At 43.7% G+C, this 19,776-nt stretch overlaps 1 protein-coding gene across 3 annotated transcripts in view; it reads right to left on the reverse strand.

The window, feature by feature from the left end:
* Positions 1-1,339: 1,339 nt before the first annotated feature.
* Positions 1,340-19,776, reverse strand: part of nup93 (nucleoporin 93) — a 28,207-nt gene continuing 9,770 nt past the window's right edge. For 2 of the 3 annotated variants that reach the window (XM_017691118.2, XM_037539704.1), the window contains 19 exons: positions 15,271-15,333; positions 13,639-13,767; positions 11,627-11,701; positions 9,580-9,672; positions 9,260-9,399; positions 9,042-9,174; positions 8,621-8,778; positions 7,770-7,935; positions 7,517-7,610; positions 5,432-5,623; positions 4,953-5,079; positions 4,522-4,594; positions 4,375-4,419; positions 3,952-4,068; positions 3,733-3,851; positions 3,410-3,527; positions 3,228-3,311; positions 2,991-3,119; positions 1,340-2,706 (listed from right to left, as the gene is read on the reverse strand). In XM_017691118.2, the coding sequence (XP_017546607.1) occupies positions 2,596-2,706; positions 2,991-3,119; positions 3,228-3,311; positions 3,410-3,527; positions 3,733-3,851; positions 3,952-4,068; positions 4,375-4,419; positions 4,522-4,594; positions 4,953-5,079; positions 5,432-5,623; positions 7,517-7,610; positions 7,770-7,935; positions 8,621-8,778; positions 9,042-9,174; positions 9,260-9,399; positions 9,580-9,672; positions 11,627-11,701; positions 13,639-13,767; positions 15,271-15,333 (2,166 nt within the window). In that variant the 3' untranslated portion in view covers positions 1,340-2,595. Of the gene's footprint in view, positions 2,707-2,990; positions 3,120-3,227; positions 3,312-3,409; positions 3,528-3,732; positions 3,852-3,951; positions 4,069-4,374; positions 4,420-4,521; positions 4,595-4,952; positions 5,080-5,431; positions 5,624-7,516; positions 7,611-7,769; positions 7,936-8,620; positions 8,779-9,041; positions 9,175-9,259; positions 9,400-9,579; positions 9,673-11,626; positions 11,702-13,638; positions 13,768-15,270; positions 15,334-18,303; positions 18,481-19,776 lie in introns of those variants that run through there. The other variant, XM_037539705.1, reaches the window with a different exon arrangement.

Consider the following 19,776-nt stretch of genomic DNA (forward strand, 5'->3'; position numbering starts at 1 on the left):
CACAGTTACTGTTAATTAGTTTTAGAATATATATCCACTGAATTAAAAATATATATATAATCGTTAAAAGAAATGCCACTTGTTTATGAACTACTTTAAAATCAGCACACAACATGTAAAGTTCCAGCTAAAGCCTGAGTAGACTGATAAGCCAATGTAATGATCAGTTATTAATCTCTGCATTATTAAACTTGGAGTGAAAATGGATAATAAGCTTACCATCAGTCTTGGATTCAAGCATGTGTTTCATTAGTTACACGTTTTTAACTTCTAACTTTTGAAGCGAATTGTTCGCTTAGTTCATGAGGCGGCAGCAGGATTGTGAGAGCAGCAGCGTACCAAAGCACGAGATGAGAGCCAAAAAATTCATTTTAAATAAACACATTTTTCATGAAATGTATTAACAAAAGAATTCCATGCAGAAAACTGCCACCAGTAACAGCAGGGAACAGTGTGAATTAAACAAAAAATACAACAGCAGAGTTTTCACCATGTCTTATCAATACGCATTCTAAAGAAGTTATTTTTTATGTACCGTAAAGGATTACAATACTGAGCACATTTAGGACAGTGCATTCAGCATTCACTACTCTGTCAAAGTATTCTGCCCAGCCCCGACTACAAAAGACTGGTTATTAACATAAGAGAGAATAGAGTAGATAATGTAAAGGACTGTTAATCTGATGAAGGCTGATTAAAGATAATACATTATATTCATCATATCCTTAAAATGAATCTGACATACAGAAGAAAACTAAAGAGAAATGCAGATAAGATGAAGCTTTTCGGTTCCATCTTTGGTGACCTTCACCTCAGCTGGTCATAACACCATGTAAAACACAATGACAAATCATTATGTAGTTTCAGCTGAAAGACTTTCCCCTAAGGCCATGACTGATCATTCTTTCGGTTCCTCATTAACTTGCACTCTCAAGTTCACAAATACATGTGACCCAGAGTGCAGCTCTGGGTTAAGTAATTATTTCTACAGAAATTGCTCTGGAAGCCCCACTGCTGGGGCCCTCACTGTGTAATTAGAGCAGATCTCACAAAATCTGTCCACAGGTGCTCCCCTGATGGCTGTCTTCCTTTCAGCTTTCTGATTAATTTTCTATAATTAGGCGCACAAAAGAGATGGAGTGGAAGGGTTCTGCTAACTGGTCACTTCACAGCCCCCACACAACAGCTTCGCATTTGTTAGATGTCTCAAACGGCTTTGAACGAAAGTTGGTTTCTAAGTGCAAGCCAGAACTGCAACATCTTTTTTTTTTCTCCACAGGACAGCGAGACGACAAAAAGTATAACAATTGCTATAGATGAAATAGATAAAAGACACAAGTTCACATTTTGAAAGGTTTTATTCCAAATTCAATGTATTTTATAAAAAGATACAGTCAACTCGAGTCCATATGGGAATGAAGGACATCTGAGGTAGTTCTTCATCACGGTGCCGTTGGTAGTGGTGTGGGGCCACCCTGGTGTTGTGAAATAGCCGGGTTATCGCGGACGTGTGGCATCGGCCTGATTCACAACACCAGCTGCAGCACACACACCTCACGTACCGGTCCTTTCATCCACTCATTGGCATCTTGACACTCTTATGTGGACATCTGATTGTTTACCAGAGACAGACAAAGTTTACCAGAGAACGATGCAGCCAGCCATTCTTAACTTAGGCCTTATTTGAAAAATCTTCAAAGAACCTTCAATGCTTACATGGGAGGCAACAGTGGCTGGTACTGTCTGTACTATATAATGCTTAGTTGTGTTACTAAATACTGCACTGTAACATGGCATAAGTGGTGAACAGTAAAGCAAGTGTAGCAGCTCCAGATGCTAGCGTTAAAAATGCAGAGCAAAGCCGAGTGTGAACAGAGGGCTGAGACAATGCAGCCAGGCGAGGCCAAGCCAACATGTCCATCTGTGTACGCTACGGGCATTTTCTCCATAGCTCACCATCTGCTCAGAGAATCAATGTCATCCCCTAAACAGCTTTTTCCGATGCACTCCCGAGCACACTTCAGTTTTTCTCTTAGACAACATGGCAACTCAAAGAACTCAAAAGCCACAATGAGGCCATGCCCTTTATGCAACCGACTAGTGGTCAACCACCTGCTTTGCTATGATCTGACAGTTGGGTTTGACACGTGCCTGTCTCAGCATCAAATATCATCAGAATATTAAGTGGAAACTTGTGTGGGAGAATTCAGTCATGTGATTTCTGGGTAGCCAGACAATTGCTCCCCACATTGAACCATACAGGCAAGACAACTGAATAAGACCAACAACTATTTCACTCAATGAAAACAATGAAATGACTCAAAAAAAGATTCAAAATAGTCTTAACATAACCAAAAAGGCAATGAAAAAAAAACACGGGGTTGTGGTGAGAACAAAAATAAAACAGAAACATATGGTGAACTGAAATTGGATTTTTTTATTATTTCAAAATTATGAAAAAAATACAAATATAAGTCACACAAAAGGGGAGTGGAGCATGGAGAAACAAAAAAGGCTGATGGGACATGGGGAGAGAGTTGGAGATGTGAAAGAGAAAGAAGAAGCCTGAGGGTGCAGTCTCTCTTTCTCTCTCGCTCAGTTCATCAGGACCTCCATCTGGACCAGCCTGGCGTTAGTGTCTCCTGCCATGCGGTATGGGATCATCCCAGCAAAGGTGATCAGTGCCCGGGCCTGGCTGCGCAGTAGCTGTGCATGTAAATGTAGAATGTAGTGGGTGATGACAGATTTGGGAAGGGATACATAAACCACTGCACAACAAGAACAACAAGTATTGTTCCTACAGTTAATCTGACATGGCCTTCTTTGACCTTTGCCTTATGTCAGTCATAGACCTCATATTTCTAAGAACAAGACATTAAAACAGCTTGTAAAAGGATAATTAAATGAAAACAATTCTGGGTTACAAACAAGAGAGTATATTGGCTATAAATCACTCTCTCTCGCCACTTCAATCGAACCGTTTTCCTCACCGAGTCCCGGTCCTCCAACGGACGCTGCTGTCTGCCTGGCGTACCTGCTGGCACCCCTTTCAGGCGCTTGTACTGTGTGAACAAAATGTTCATGGTGGCAAGAAGCACCTCCGACAAATTATGTCTAACCTGTAGAGAGATTAAATAAGAGTGAGATGAACGTCGTAAGTACGAAGACCACTGACATCATGTCATATGACGTTAAACGCAAAGAATGTTCTAAGGAGTTGATATTACCTCATCACTGAAGTTTCTGAATGCTGCCACTCTCTCTTCTACACTGTCTTGGCTCAAAGGAACCAACTTCAGTCTCTCAATCACCTGAGAGACATAAATAGTACGTTAGAATCATGCATAAATCACAACCTACACAGCTAGGTGCAGATCTGAGAAGATACTTCAACGAGATCCTGACTTACATCGTATGCAAGATCAATGTGGCCGGCGTGGTACTCATCAAAAAATGTCATGAGGTCCAAGAGCAGATAGAATGTACTGTCCACAGACTTCTCTCCAGCTATACCATTAGTACGGTACCTGTGGGGACAACAAACCTTAGCTTCAGAATCCCATACTCAAGCCCCTCTTCAAGATGAGCACCATGTCTAATGCACTAATCCAGCCTGATGGAAGCTTAAGCTGTATTTTGAACACGTGACTCTTCAGAGAGGTACGATGTATTCTGCAGAATTGCAGGACAAAGAGATGCAGATACATCATGCCCAAAAGGGAAGAACCTTACCGTTCAGCAATGCCCAGCGCCATGTTCTTGAGTCGCTCTTTGTTGGACTGTGGTGCACTGACCTGGGCAATGACTGGACTCAGCAACCTGTTCATCAATTCTAGCACCTTATCAGGGTTCTATCAAAAGCAGGACATGGAGATTAGGCAATGTCACCAAGAAATTAAAACAGTTTAAATCCTCAAACACATCAAACACCTGTGTCTCATCTCTGCTCACCTTGGCTAGCTCATACAGTTTGACAGCTTCCTCAAACAGGCCCTTGTTCTCTGCCTCTGAGGCCACTTTGGTGATGATGGCCCGCGTGTCTCCGGCAAACTTGTCAATCACACCAGGCTGAAAGGATTCACACAATCCCTTTTTAGAGGCGGGCAGAGTTTCAGAATGCATGTTTGTATTTTAAGACTTTGGCCACCAAAAGAACAAAAGAACACTGTACTTTGCAAGCGCTGAAACAATAGCACATTTTTACATCCCCTGTAGAGCTGAATGGGTACAATAATGAACGCGTGCGAGTACAATGAGTTGAAATAAAGCTACGGGGGAAGCTTTGAATAGAGGCATGATTACTGAAAGTGTTGTTCCAGCTGCTTGGCAAGTTAGATAACACTGCATGAAAGAGCACAGAAGCCAGAGGCGTACCTTTCTGCTTCCATCTTTTTCCAGTCTTCCCAGAAGCATGTCAAACTATAAAAGGAACAGGCAAGTTAGGGATTCAAAGAAATGGTATAATAAAGTGCAATGGTTAAAGGAGCAAAACGTCTGAGCTTACTCACTGCCCCACCCTACCTCACGACTTTCGATGACCAGCTCACTGACGCAGCGCATGAACATATTCTCTCCTTGGTTGTCTTTCTCGTTCCTGCAACCAATTAAAACAGCATAGATGCAATATGAAACTACAAAACGTATCAACAGATATAAAATAGCTTCACATTTTTTCAATAACATTCAATTCTGTGGTCTCCAAAACACTGGACCAGGTTGAACACATCATGGTGTGTGAAAACGGTTTAATTATTTACAGGGATCATCCCGAAAGCATTCAAAGTCACTCATGAATTATTCATTGTTTCTCAGAGTAAGAAAGCAGTTCTCGCAGTGAAGGAAAAATGACTTCCAGTGAAACCACTGGCCCTTAACAAGAAAAGGCTCAAACCAAAAGTTGATCTGAGGTCAGATTGATAGTGCCTCAATTAGGCTGGGTCTGGTGTCCGTACCGCAGGAAGTAAAAGTACTGCAAGGCCTCTCGGGGGTCTGTCGCCTCAAATTTCCGCGTGTAGAGCATGAGGAGGCGGATAAAGTTAAGCCGTCGCACCATAGGAGGATCTCCTGGTTCCTGACTCACTGAAAGAAAGGAATCAAATGAGATGAGGAATAAATTCTTGATAACAGGACAAACACCCAGTAAATAATACAAAAACATCTTTGAGGGATTTTATTACACAGCCCCTGAATTGAAGTGCATCATGCAGACCCAACCAAACCCAATCACATCCCACAATTGCACCTCTCTAGACTGTCTGCAATCAGTTTTTGTCTTATAATTCAATAGAAACAGAAAACATTACTGCACACAAATGTATCTGTGCCATATAGATTAGATCTGAAGGCATGAAAAGGACATGAAAATCAAGAGAGGATATGCCACTTAGATGTATGATTGCACCATCATTGGCACTCTCTGACCCCCACTTACGTAGCTGAGCACTCTGTCCTGATGACTTGAGCAGCAGTTTGAGCTCATAGAGCACGAGGGCCACGTGCACGGCGTGACTGCGCAGGCGCTCTACACGGAAGAGGAACGCCACGGCCGCTTCAAACTGCGCAGTCAGGAACAGTACCTGGAAGTACAGGAAGGGCTGCTGGCTGGCCGAGAAATGAGACTCGCCTGTAGAGAATGATCAGAACAGCAGTTAGAGCCCCAACACTCATTAAGCACAATAACAACAGAGAACCCACAATGATGCCCTGTGAGTTTGCACCATGTGGCACAAACCAGAGTATTGAGGCAAGCATGTGTGGTTCCTGAGACATTTTAAACCAGCCACTGCCAGCCTTTGTTTCCTAAGAATTGCTTATGTGCAGTCATAAAAGACAGCTTAACGCACTCAAAGACAGCCAACTGCCCAATTCCATGTATGTGCTCTGATGGGCAGATGCCCGTGATCAGCACCAGGATAGACCAACAGGAAAGAAGAACCAATCCACCCTCATGGTCTCAGGTTAAAACACACATCCTAGCTATAGAACATAACCCTCATGAAGGATTTTCACTAATTTTAACATTGTTTAATGAAGATATCACAATGTTTCTCACATATAAGTTACACTGTGGCGATGCACTCAGGTATATGGACATCTGACCAAGTATTGTTCAAATCATTTAAAAAATGTTGAGGATTTTTATTAACCTGTTTTGAAAAACAACATGCCTTGATTTTGATCACTACATGAAAGCAGCTGGGTTGTAGGACGGGAAGAGCAAGACAAAGTGAAGGAGACACAGGGAGAGCAAGCAGCACTTGGGTAAAGATAGCCAGCCACTACACATAACAAAATTGTTATAACAGATGAGTACAGAGAAGTCTTTTAACCATTAGCCGTGCAAAGAGGACAAGGAGAGAACTGTAGCTCGGGTACCCTGATGTGTGCAAATGTGCAGCGTCATTCTCCTGCCAGAGCATAAAAAATGGTTGGCAGGCTATATGGTGACCTCCTGGAGCAAAAAGGCTCAAAAACCATCTAACAAAGTTGATGAACCAGGCATCTAGTCAAACAAGCTGTTTATATATTTACATTGCAGTACATAGTTTCACAGGAGAAAAATAAATCAAAAGAAGAAAGCGCAGTCTTTTAGATAATTGACATACCTACATAGTCCTGCAAATGAAAAACTGCATTTGTAAAAGCTGAGTGCAATTACTGGTATGACCAAAGTATTTTAAAAACTGTGAGAAACACTGAACATAAGAAATGACAGCAAATTCTCCCACTAATGAAAAGCGAAACATTTAATGAAGGAAAACAATACAGAATCTCTGGGAGATAACATATACATGTAAATCCAGTGAGGTGAGAATTTGCACCTTAAGGAAATTCGAATGCTTCTTAAGCGAGTAATAGGTTCTGGTGAAAACCTCCGGTGCTGTAAAGCGCTTAAATGGGCTGCTTTCTTTCCATTTGCATGAGCTGAAATAATCCCCTCTCATTTAGGCTGCGGTTCGAGCTGCCGTCTTTAAAAAGAGCAGTGAAAAGAGCTGCAGCTGGGAGTGCAGTGGCCCTTATCAGCGGAGAGAGTCTTTAATGTGGCCTTGTGGAGGAGCAGCAGGAGAGATAAGCCTGACTCATCAGGCAGGTGGGGAAGAACAGAGTGCAACGCCTTTTAAAATACAGCGAGAGGAAGTTTTAAGCCAGAGAGAGAGAGAGAGAGAGAGAGAGAGAGAGAGAGAGAGAGAGAGAGAGAGAGAGAGAGAGAGAGAGAGAGAGAGAGAGAGAGAGAGAGAGAGAGAGAGAGCACAAAAGACACACTTTTATCTGGGACAGGCTAACTGCCGGAGAATGAATTTCCTTCCATCGAATCACTTCCTCAGAGTGGGGACTGAATCGAGGCATAAGCTGATGATTTATTGCCTCAATGGCTTGTTTTTGACTCAAGTGTCTAACATTTACAGCATGCCTGGTGCTTTGTGAACACAGGATTTTGGCCCCAATGCAGTCCTGCAAATTTAAATAAACTGCTGAAAGAAAGCTGGAAAATCTAAATCACAGGCCTGTGTCTCACCATAGTCCTCTAGGAGTTGTTTCTGTAGCTGGGCCAGAGTGAGCCTATCCTGTGGAGCACTGCTGCCATCATCATCAAAACACACCTGGTTGAGCTACAGGAGACAGAACTGGGCTTAATGCAAGACAATTGTCACCAACACCACAGACCCATTCACATTCTTTAATTTACACACTCCAAAACTAACAAAAGGACAATCATCCTTACAACTCTGCAGTAAGTAGGCATATCTGGAGAGTGGACGGGGTCTTACCTTGAGCCACAAGTAGTCCTCCGTCTTGTCAGCCACTTCTCCGTGGTTGTCAGCAATGTCACATTTGCCGATGAGGCAAAAAACAGCGCGCTTGTAGGGATCAGCACTGTTGCGCAGCACACGCCGGTAATGCAGCCGTAGTTTATTCTCTGTAGCTGGAGACAGACTGTTTGACAAGAAAGACACCTTATTTCACATTATGGCATCACTACATTTGGTATACTGCTGTTAAAAAGTTTGAAATTCATTGCCATATTAATACCTGCTGTGATTTTATTCAATAATAGCATATGTATTTTGCGGTGACGTGTAAAAACCTAGCATATTCATTTATATATTTTTTAATTTGAAAACTCACTTCCCACCTCATTGTGTTAAAAATCTAATGATGAATGGATGAACAGAAATGGTCCAAAATTACTTATAAAAAACTTGTTGCATTAACTATCATACAAGTCATAAGTTCTTTCCTTCTCCTGTGAAGATACAACAGCGCTGTATAGCCAGCAAACAATGTCTTTTTTTTTTTTTTTTAAGGAGTTACAGTTGTAATAGAGTCATAGTTTTTTGTTTATTATTAGTAAACATATTATAATATACTAAAATCAACTATTTGAAAGATTTGATCACTTTCAGGCACAAGGTATTTTGAATGTTAATTTTATTACATCACAATGTGACACAGTTTTCTTAATGATTATGACCATCATCTACAGCTAAACAATAATTCAAAATCAACAACTGCTTAAATGGCTTAAAATGACTGGCAAGTGTTGAATCACAACCAAAAAAAGGGACGTGCAGGAGCAGCGAAAAAAGGGTGTCAGTGTATTCTGAGTATGTGTTCTCACCGGCGGTCGGGGCTGTTCATGTACTCCTGGAACCAGGTCTTGAAGTCTCCCAGCTGGTGCTGGGCCCGGTTCACCACCTGCATGGCTGCAGACAGGTCTCCACATCGCAGGCAGTAATAGATCAGAGCCCACACTGGGTGACCCTCCACCTCGCCATCCTGTTCCCATACACACAAAAAACACACAGAGCAGGGTTCATCTACTGGTCTTACTGCGTTCAGTTAACATCTTTTCTCACCAGCGCATCTGAACTAAGAGGCTTATTCGCTCATGCTGGGAGAATCCGTTGCCATGTTATCTGGAATGTGCACAGGCACACTCTAAAGCATGCAGGGCACTGCTGCTGCGGGGCTGTGCTATGCGTGGCAATGCAGCATTAGACTAGCTACACTCTGCTGTGCTGCGCAGTTTGGTGCATTACCTGCATGCCTGGCAGTGGGCCGGGCAGTTTGATGTTGAGGAAGCTGTGCACTAGCTGATAAGTGCCAGGCACTCCGCCCAGCTGAGCCTGGTGCAGGTTCCCAAACACAGTCACCATAGTGTAGTTCTTATAGCTGCAAAAATAGGATACAATGATAGGAGTCAGATATTTATTTTGCATTATAGTCTGTTCTGTTCCCCTGCTTTCCTCTGCCTAACCTGTTCTCCAGGAAAGTCAAGGCTTTTCGGACAAAGGCCATCTGCATCTCCACAGCAACGCGACTTTTCAGTGTGTCTTTGGCTGGCACCAGCAGCACATCGGTCATCTGCTTCACCATCAGCCACATGTCGGACACATTCTACACGCATAGTCACACACTTGTTAACAGAATATTTACACTTTTTGGTTAATAATGCGATAAAGCAAAAATGGACCACAAAACACAGTTTTCACTGAACAAAATTCTGTCTGTGACACTGACCACCAAGATCAAGGTTAAGACGAAGGAGAAGATATGACCTGCTATGTTTGACCTTACCTTATCATCCAGGCTGTCGGCCACTGACGCACATAAGTCCCCCAGACTAGGCTGAACGTGTCCGTTTACCATCTTTTCGTTGAAGATGTAGATCTGATGGAAAGAGAGGAGAGCTCTCATACACACTTTCATACAGAGAGGGGGAGGGCCACAGACCGACCAGGGCTAAGATCTGGTAGTGAAGTGGTGGACGATAAAAAACAAAACAAAAAGGACGAACACATTTAGAAAGTCGTCGAAAAAGACCATGAAGACAAGAAACAAAATCCCACAGGCAATATGACGGCACATGGCAAGTGGATAAAACAAGCGACCTGAAAGCGACCAACAAGCAAACAAAATAAAAAACAAAAAAAAAGACGGAGGGAGAGATATATCGCCTTTCCCTTTGTGAACAGACTGAAAGACTACCCATAATGCCCCTTGTCAGCCAATCAATCTTTCCGATCAATTGCTGTGCTTGGCTTGCATAACATGACCTGATTTTGCCAAGGCAAATGGTACATAGACGAGCCATTAGCAGAGGACATCGCAGAGGCAGATAAGCTCAGCATCGCAGGACTGTTCAGAAAGAGGTGTCTGGTGCTCTTAGTGTCTGGTGCTCCTGGCCACAACATTTCACTAAAAATGTAAAGCCAGTGGCCCAAACGGTCGCATGCCTTGGAGATTTTTTTTACCCCTTTTAAAGTGTCCATATCAAGGAAGGTAAGAATTTGATACGACACATAAAAATTGCTTAAGTTTCAAGACACACCATTCACTCCTCAGTACACATACACAAGCTGCAAAAAATAGCCTCTTCCGAATTGACTGTTTTTGCGATGTCATGAAAACCAACACATTTACAAATACTTGCTTGGCAGCAGTTTAGCCACCACCATTCAGACTGCAGTTATAAAGAGTGCTTTAGCCCAGACTGCTTTTACAATGAGGCACAATGCAGGGCAGCCAATCAGAACAAATGAAGAGTTTGGGTATATGAAGTCATACAAACATAAGAGGATCTCAGGGGGAGAAAATAAAATGCAACCAAAAAAAAAAAAAGCAGGACTTCACAACTTTCAAATCTTCACACATTCACCATTAAAACCAAAAGCCATTTTTCCTCAGAACTGCATCAATTCATATTCTGTGAGAATTTGGTTATCGATAACTTGACATATCGAAAACAGACAGCTCAATGTTGAGTTTATAAAAAAAAAAAAAAAAGAATGAGGAATGTGGCTGGACCATGTTACTGAAAAGGATGTGATGTTTGCCAAGTATGTCAGTTTGCATGAAAGGAAGCAAACATTTCTATGTCTGGCCACAGATTCTTTCATTTTGGCCACAAGAATTGTAGCTCAGTGTGAATTTTCATGTCTGTACCTCTTTCCATGCCTAAAACATAAAAAATTATTCATATGGCTCATTAAGATGCTGGTGTTAATATACAGAGTGATTCGAAAACATTCATCCGATTTCAAAATCATTTATTTCACTTGTAAATCGTTACAGAACAATCCAAACTGTAAATGGTTTAAATGAGCACCAATCTTATTGTCATCTCACAAGTGCTCAGTATGAACCTCCTCCAGCTGTATGGACAACATCAATGAAATGGTCAAATTCATCCCATACTAGACTGAGCACTTTCAGGTGTCACTGTACTCACAGTTCTTTCAATGCGCTTTTGGAGATCATCCAGTGTTGTGGAACCCACCACGAATGCTCTGAGATGTTGGAGGTTCACTGCCACCGAAAAATCATGTTGCACAGTCATTCACTCTTATTGAAGTGGCCAACACAAAACGCTTTCTGTTCAGGGGTCGTCATCTGCTTGCAGACTGAAGGGAGCCAACTTCCAGTGACAGTTAGAAACTCTATGACCCCCTCTGTCAATTGGTATGTGATGGGTTCCTAGGCGCCTCCGGGTTTATAAAATATGGTGCTTTGAAATCGGATGAATCTTTTTGAATCACCCTGGATTTCAAGTAGGGTGCTTTTGAACTGGGCTGACATAGTATTGGTAGGTATATACATGCAGGTATATGCACAGCCTACTCACCTGTCTGCCATAGGCCACCTCCACACTGTCCAGAGCGCTGCGCCCAGGAGCCCCCATGTCACTTACAAAACTTGGCTGCATAGAAAACACATTTGCAGTCTGTTTAATTTCCCCATATGTGGAATTACACAATGAAAAGGCACTAAACTATTGCAAATTGTGGTCGCGTATGTGCGTGTGTGTGGGAGGGGGTCTGACAAGTGCAGGAGCCTGCGTTATCTCCAATTTGTTTTAATCTAAATGCAACGACCAATGTAGCATGAAAGCCATTGTGGAGAACATAACCCACACTCGATTGTGTATTATTCAATAGTGCGAGTGTGTACGCACAAACACACCTCAGGCCAAATGAGAATTCATCCCTTCATAAGAAGAAAGATCACCAAAGCTTAGAAAGAGTCACGGAATACGCAACCTGCAGTTAAATGCAAGAAGTCTTTGAAAAATGGAACATGTGTACCTGTACGTGTAGAAGGAAAGCCATAGATCTTTGAGGAGAATGAAGGAAAGCAAAGGAACAGACTGGGAAGTGAGAAAGGGAACGATGCTGGGACAGCAAGTGAACAGCAGGACACACAGGGAAAACGTAGCTGCTGTTTAATATTTAAAGGAGCAGGAAAACAGAACACACTAAAGATGTGCCTCTCATAAAGAAATGAAATAGGCCAACCTACATATAACAGTGTTTCTTTGTTGGTCTCTGCCTATTTAGGAGAAATGGCAGCCATTTTAGGAGCTCAGAGAAGCCTATATCTAAAAAAAATATCTAAATGTATAATCGATTATATCTAGTTTATATAACCGTAATAATGTAGTAATAAGTTAAGATCCTGAGACGGTGAACAAGCTCCAACAGTTACTGCATTCTGCCACATTTCTCTCACCTTACACACTATATTGAACCCCATGACACACTAGAGCACTGACCTCATGATTCATGATTCAAGGCGATTGATGTTCATCATTAAAGCCATTGGTAACTTGCAATTTGCACAAGGCCACAGATTTCCTTATGCTTGCGAACGGGAATGATTACACACACTAAATGAGCTCAAGAGAAAAGCTCCTTTAACGTACGAGCGGCTAAGTTTACATGCAAAGATTTTTGCCAATCCATTTGAATATATTGCGATTACAGATTAAGAAAGCTGATTATATACACACTCCATTAAAAAATCTGATAGAAAACCTTCCTTTACATGCGCACTACAAGTAACCCGATCCAAATCGGCAAGCATGTGTGGAGTAAACGTCTCCATGCCAGCGAATATCATGTGAGGTCCAGTCAGAGAGATGAGTTTTCAGTTGGTGCACTTGCGTTTTTAATTGCTTTGAAAATGTCAGCCTCAGAAAAACGTACCTCGCATGTACTTATTAAAGAAGGTGAGAGGAAGACTTCGTGTTCTGAGACGCATAAGCTGGACGCCCGTCACACCACCGTCTTTTAAAGTTCAAAACATAAACTTCGTCTCCTATGCAGAGCGGTTTCTGCTCCCGACACGCTGAACGTAGGCACACGCGCAGAACGTACTTACACGTTCCGACTGGAAATGTCATTTTATTTGACAGATTATTTACAGGATTACCCACCTCATTCAATCACATAGAAATTGTATTCCGAATGGCCTCAATCAGAATAGTCTAGTCTAATCTATTCTATTCAGATTCAGCTATTAGTCAGATTATTAAGGGATTATTGGCTAGTGAGAGCACACGAAGTCTACATGATAACAGACATGATGCATTTCTATAGGAGAAGCGGAATTAGAATTAGAATGCCCTTCATTCCATCACTATGTACAGCTTTAATGTAGTGAGGAACAAGGCCACACATAGCTAGAGGCTGCAAGCATAATATCAGGCCATGTCCTGTTTGTGGCGATATGGTCGACTAAAATGAACATGTAGCATCACATTTAGTCGTAAACACTCTTTGACTGACGTCTACACGTGTGTGTTTATGTGGGCTGTGTGTGTTTTGTGTGTGCATGTATGTCCATGTGTTTGCAGACCTCCACATCCTGGCTGAAGTCCAGTGCATCCTCTCCTGCTCCCAGCAGGGTGTGCAGCACTCTCTGCTTCACCTGCTCCCACTGCACCAACATAGATTCACGGTGGTACTCTTCTGCCAGCAGGAACGTCTGAGAGTGAGAGTGAGTGTGAGAGTGAGAGTGAGAGAGAGAGAGAGGACAGGAGGGGGAGAGAAGAGATTGGGAGATAGGAGGGAGGGAGAGAAGGGAAAGAGAGAAAGAGAGAGAGGGAGAGAAGGGAAAGAGAGAAAGAGAGAGAGGGAGAGATAACACACATGAAGGAGAACAGTATGAGAGAGACTCAAAAGCCCCATTGAATAAATAGGTTACCCACCATGTGACGCATTAAAAATAGCTGGCAGAGTGGGAGCGGCCTGGACCTGCGAGCTTGCAGTGCGCAATAAATACTAACGGCCATTCCATCGCTGTCTCCCTCTCCATCCAGGCCATGTCTTCCAGGGCTAGGCCCAGGAAAGAGATCCTGACTTAGAGCATCAATGTGGGTCTGGTCCTCTGAAGCCCGGCCGTGTGAAGGACTGTCTAAGGGAAGTGTGCCACTAACTGGGTCTGCCTTCACGTTTGCTACAGATTTAGCCCAGACCCTGATTGAATCCAAAGACCTTTTGTCTATTTTACTTGCTCCCGAAGGACGCGTGTGTGATAATTGTGAGCGCTCTAATTAAAGCTGCTTCTGAACTGCGGAAGAAATGATTTTAGAGTAGAGTGCAGGCAGGTGGGGGGATGAGATAACAGCAAGGTGATGGGTTACCACCAAGTAAAAGAAAACTATGCCCAATCTGGGATCAGCACTGCGTCGCTTGCAAGGCAGCACTGCTTGGGGCAGTCAGGGGTTGGGTGCCTTGCTCAAGGGCACAACCAGGTGTACCTGGTCAGTTGTGGGATTTGAACCCACAACCTTTCGGTTGATGGCTCACCTCTCCTATCACTATGTTATCAGCCTCCCCAGAAGATGCATGTAGGCTATATAAAGCAAGATGAGTTTCTTCTTGACAAAACTGCAGTCGGCTCTAACTGATGAAAACTGTGGAAATAAAACACGGAGTAAAGATCTCGATGTGGCAGTCTAAACTTTCAGGGCATCTTCGGAGTTATTATTGTCTATAGAGCCAGTCCAGCACAAAGCACTTCTGTATCACAGTGAGGTGTCTTATGACTGACCTCCGCTTTCCGCTTTTCATTTGGTTGTGCCTCCACCCCTCCCGAATCAGAAGACAGAGAGGACACTGACCCGGCCAAGGTCTGCTCTCTGACTCTGAGAAGGAGATAATGACAGGCGGGTGGGTGCCGGCTGCTGAGGAGCAAATTTGGGTAGAAGAGGCACTGACCTAAAACCAGCTATGGTATAAAACCTTCTCTAGCCTGGTGGCTTTTTTTTTTTTTTTTAAAACAAAGATGAGGCATTAAGAGAGATAATGTGAGGCAGTGCCTTCATGGTGATAAACACTTTCTGCATCTAAATTTCTTGTGATGAAAAAAAAAAAAAGAGCAAAATCAAAAAACATTAAAAATCTAGATTAAAAGGTGATTGACAGTTGGGTTAGACTAGTGCAGATGGACAAACGGATTAATGGTGAAGCGAAGCCAGAGACTTACCCTGCGTCGAGACTCCTCGATGGCGGACAGGAGTGCATTGTCTCTCTCATTCTTCAGAAAGCCCTGGAACAAGAGACACGGCCTGGAGGTTAAATGCACTGCAACCTACTTTTCCCCTCTCCGCATGCAGAGCACACGCCCTCTCTCCCTCTCTCTCGATCACTCTCTCTTCATCCTCCAGGGCTCGAGCGCCACAGGCCAAAGATGGAGAATTGCCATCATTATCACAATCACTGCTAAAAATGTGCTTAGAATCGACCCTGCGCCATACTGTAATTCCATTCCTGCAAAATGGTGGCGCCAGACTAGCTTCAGTTGCTTCAGAACAGCTTCAGTTACATTCTAGAAGGTTCTAGAAGAACTGCGCACTTTCGACAACCCGCACTTACGCAAATGTACGCATTAGCGCACAGAGAGCGACCCACAGAGTACCTAACCGATATCTACAAAAGCTGTACCACAAAGCTTTGACTAGAAAAATGCAAGGAACAAAAAGATCTTTCTTCGCAAACTCTTTCCAGACACGTCCGAACTGGTTCTTCTGTTCGGTAAAGTCTGACAAGACATTTTACATATAACAGTCTTGAGAAGAATGTCAAAGAGCATCTAGCTCCAGTGTCTGGGTTGGTTATTGTACGTCTTCCTGTAAACCACAGGTTAAAATACTTTCCAAGGAGAACACATGACTGCACGTCGCCTTAATCTTCATTACAGGGGTAAAAGAAGGACACCTTCACCCAAAAGACACTGATCTGCAGAGGAAATCACCCACACATTGTTGCGAGCTGCACCAGATGGACTCAACCATAGCTGGCCACAATAAGATTTGTAAGACGCGACTGTGATGGGGGGAAAAAAATAAAACATGTGGCTTTAACATAAATACCTATACTGAATGTACCAACAAAGGCGGCCGAACATACGCGCACGCCTGCTTACGCGCTTGCTCATTTCATCGGAGCACGGAGCAGTGAAAACCCGTCTGCTGTGCCTGAAGATAGAAAAACATTTTTGCAGACGAAATGAGCACATTCACTCTCAGAGCGGAGCCTCACACTGGCACAAGACAGCCATCTGCAACACGCACAGTGGGGGTTGGGGGAAGCAATGGTACACATATCTGAGGGCAGTTGGCAGTGGTCAACGTCGAGGTTACATCGAAGGGAGTCAGAATGCAGATGGGTGGGGTTGAATGGCGAAGCATTCAAATACGGCCACGCCGTACGCTTTCTGGACACCTCACAAAAGCTTGTGAGCAGTTATTCACCTCACCGGCATCATCAGAGCCGAGGACGTAGGATACTATGCACAATCACGTGTCTTCCCTCGTGCCATTCCATAGTGTGACTCATTCAGAGCACTGTCTTCCTAACAAGTACCACACCCCTTTTGGCTTAGCGTTACCTTCAACTACGACTTTTCCGTAAAGTGTTTACTTCTATGCATTTTCTACATTTTGCAAAGAGCTTTCAGCACGAAAGCTGATGAACGTATGAATTCATGCATTCATTCTTTCTGCTCCTGTATCTTCAAGACCAGGCTGAAGCCTGTACCACCCCTCCCCCCCCCCACCCCCGCCTCCCCACTCCCGCCTCCCCACTCCCTTACTTCCCTTTCCACCAGCCCCTCCTCCCCAAGCTCAAACCCTCGGCACCCCATAGCCAGTGTGCGCCTCAGATGCCCCCGTGATGGACAGCTGCAAATGAGGATTGATTTATTGCGACTTCAGGAACGCAGCATCTAAATGATACGTGTGAATGAAGGATAGGAGCTGATAAGGGAAGGGGGATGGAGTACATGGCCGCTTAGAGAACTCCTCATGGGCCACAGCTGCATGCAAATTCACCCTCCTTCCATACCCAAAGGAAAAGTCGAAACAAATTAAAAATGACCCACTGCTGGCTTTCTGGCCAGCTAATTTCTTGCTCAGTCATTGTGGCCCTGTGCACTCCAAGCAGGGCAATGGGAGACATTAGCGCCACCTGCAGGCCATGAGGCTCCACATTACAGAAGAGGTTCTACCCCGTCTGAAAGCCTTCAACTGAAGAGTGTTTTATTTGATATAAAATGGAGCTTAGGTCATGCCTTAGCCAGGAAAAGCTACTGACAAGGAACTGCATAAACTACACACATATCTCCTTTGATGCCCTAACTGGTAGCATGCTGCGAAGATGCTCTATTGCGACATATTCATTCTTTCACTTTTTGGCTTGCATATAATTGAAAATGTACATTAATTCATTTTAACAAAATTCTGTGGCACACAAAGAGAGCAGCTCACACCCAAGCAGCCATGCACCCATACAGAGTACTGCACGTAGGTGGAAAAAGGGTGTAGGAACCCACATGAGAAGCTTCTGATATTTTCTAGAATGATCAATATATGAACTCATATACAGGACATAATTCACATTACGATCTCCGTTTTAGTTTGATGTGCTTCCTATATACGTTGTTCCACAGAGCTGACACTAAACATAGGCTACTGGGTCCACAGGACATACACACTGCATATACTTTCTTCCCGAATAGCCTTTTCAACCTACATATACATTTTTATTTATATATAAATGTTTTTTTTTTTAACAGTCCTTCGGCAAGATCAACACATATGCACTTTTAAACATGCAGAAAAAAAGACATCTGGGGTAGCAAAGATCAGGCAGCTTGCTGGAGGACGATTTGAAACTTAAATATAGATTCATACAATCATACTCTACCTGCAATAAAATCAGCTTTCTGAGGATCCCCTGTCTACTTCTCAGCTTTCACTTCTGAACAATGAACAGAAGAGAAACCCCACCCTAATGCCACCACTTCCTGTATGGCAAAAGAACCTTCATCATCATGATCATCATTATCTTCATCCCCATAATCATCCTCCTCCTGCTCTTTGGAGGACACAGGGTGAAAGAACTGACAAAGAAGTGGAATCTGTAGGCTCCGTCACACTCTGTACAGCATGTGTGTGCGTACGCATGTATGTGCTGTAGTATATGTGCATATATCTGTGCATATGTAGGAGATACTTACTCATGATGTGGCTCAACCTGTCAGCGTGGAAGTGCAGCGAGGCGCAGGTAGCCGGCAGCAGCGTGTGTGGCTGCTGCCAGTACCCTCTCTCCTCTCCCTTTGCCTCAGGAAGTGGGCCAGCGCCATTCGAGGGCGTTTTCTGACCTCGCTCGCCATCGGCCCACACTCTAGTCTGCCACACATAGCCTCCCACCCCATGCCGGCCCAGTGGTCTGAACCCAGATATGTGCCACGAGCACGGCTCCTGTGGGCTGCTTTATTGTCGGCGGAGGAGCGTACCAACTCGGCCTTTAGAGGAGGGGGGGGGGACTGAGGAGGAGCGATTATTCAACCTCAGCCGTCTGCTGCTCTCCATCACCCATCCACCCCCTCCCTCTTCCCTCCAGCATCCCTGCCATCCTCCTCTTTCAGTCTCACTCATTTCTTCCTTTTTTATACATCTCTGCATCCTTCCTTTTCTACCCCCCCCCCTTCCCCTAGCGCAATGCAATTATGGTAATGGATTTTTTTTCTCCCTCTCCTGATGGCTTCCGACATCCTGTCCAGAAATTGGGCTAATAATCCTCTTAAGAGTCATGTTTAGTTAATGAGAAGAGTGCAGTGGCTTTGGAGGAGCAGGGCTGGCCAGGGCATACACAAGCACATGTACAGCTATTTCACCCTGCTGGAGTGGCTGCATTTATCACTGTGTGTAACCAGACAACAGGGGCTGCTCTCAGGGAGAGTGAGAGTGAGAGAGAGAGAGAGATAAAGGGGGGGGGTGGTGGCAGAAGGCAGGAGAGATGGGAAAAAGAGAGTAAAACAGAAAGAAGAGATGCACTGGACGATTCCGCCATCTTGCTGCTATACTGAAATGTCTCTCCATACATCCACTGCATGCTTACAGCTACAGCATCACTCCACTGCAGCTACATGCATATTCTGTCCCTCTCAACCACCCCTGTGCTTCAGTGTGCCATAGGTTTCTCTCAATGCAACCTCTTCTTATTTGTCTATAGCACTGACTACATCAAACCTTATAGCCACATATAGTAGAAACACCCATCCACAGCTCTTTCCTCACACCAAAGAAATAGTAAGTCAAAGCCAAATCTACCAGAACACACACATGTGCAAGCACACACGCAGAAAGACAGGAGCGGCTACGCCTCATCAGCAGTGTGCATTTTCTTTGTCTTCAGACAAGCAGCTCAGCAGCCTTGGAGAGCAGCATACATCACAATAACTTAACAAATGTGTAGACCTCAAAATATTTCTGACAGGCTTGCCATGCAATCACACATGCATGCAGCTTTACAGAAAAGCACCTGCATATCGTTTCAAATTTGTTCGATTTCACAGATGGAATAGAAGATATTCTATTTTAAATGTTTCATAGACAAAAAGGGACCAGGTGCAGTCATTTAAGATGCAAAAAAAAAAACAAAATGTTATTTAAAAATACAGAGGAATTCATTAAGTGTGCCATGTAGC

This window comes from Pygocentrus nattereri, chromosome 7 (genome assembly GCF_015220715.1).
Source record: "Pygocentrus nattereri isolate fPygNat1 chromosome 7, fPygNat1.pri, whole genome shotgun sequence".
In the NCBI taxonomy this organism is placed as follows: domain Eukaryota; kingdom Metazoa; phylum Chordata; class Actinopteri; order Characiformes; family Serrasalmidae; genus Pygocentrus; species Pygocentrus nattereri.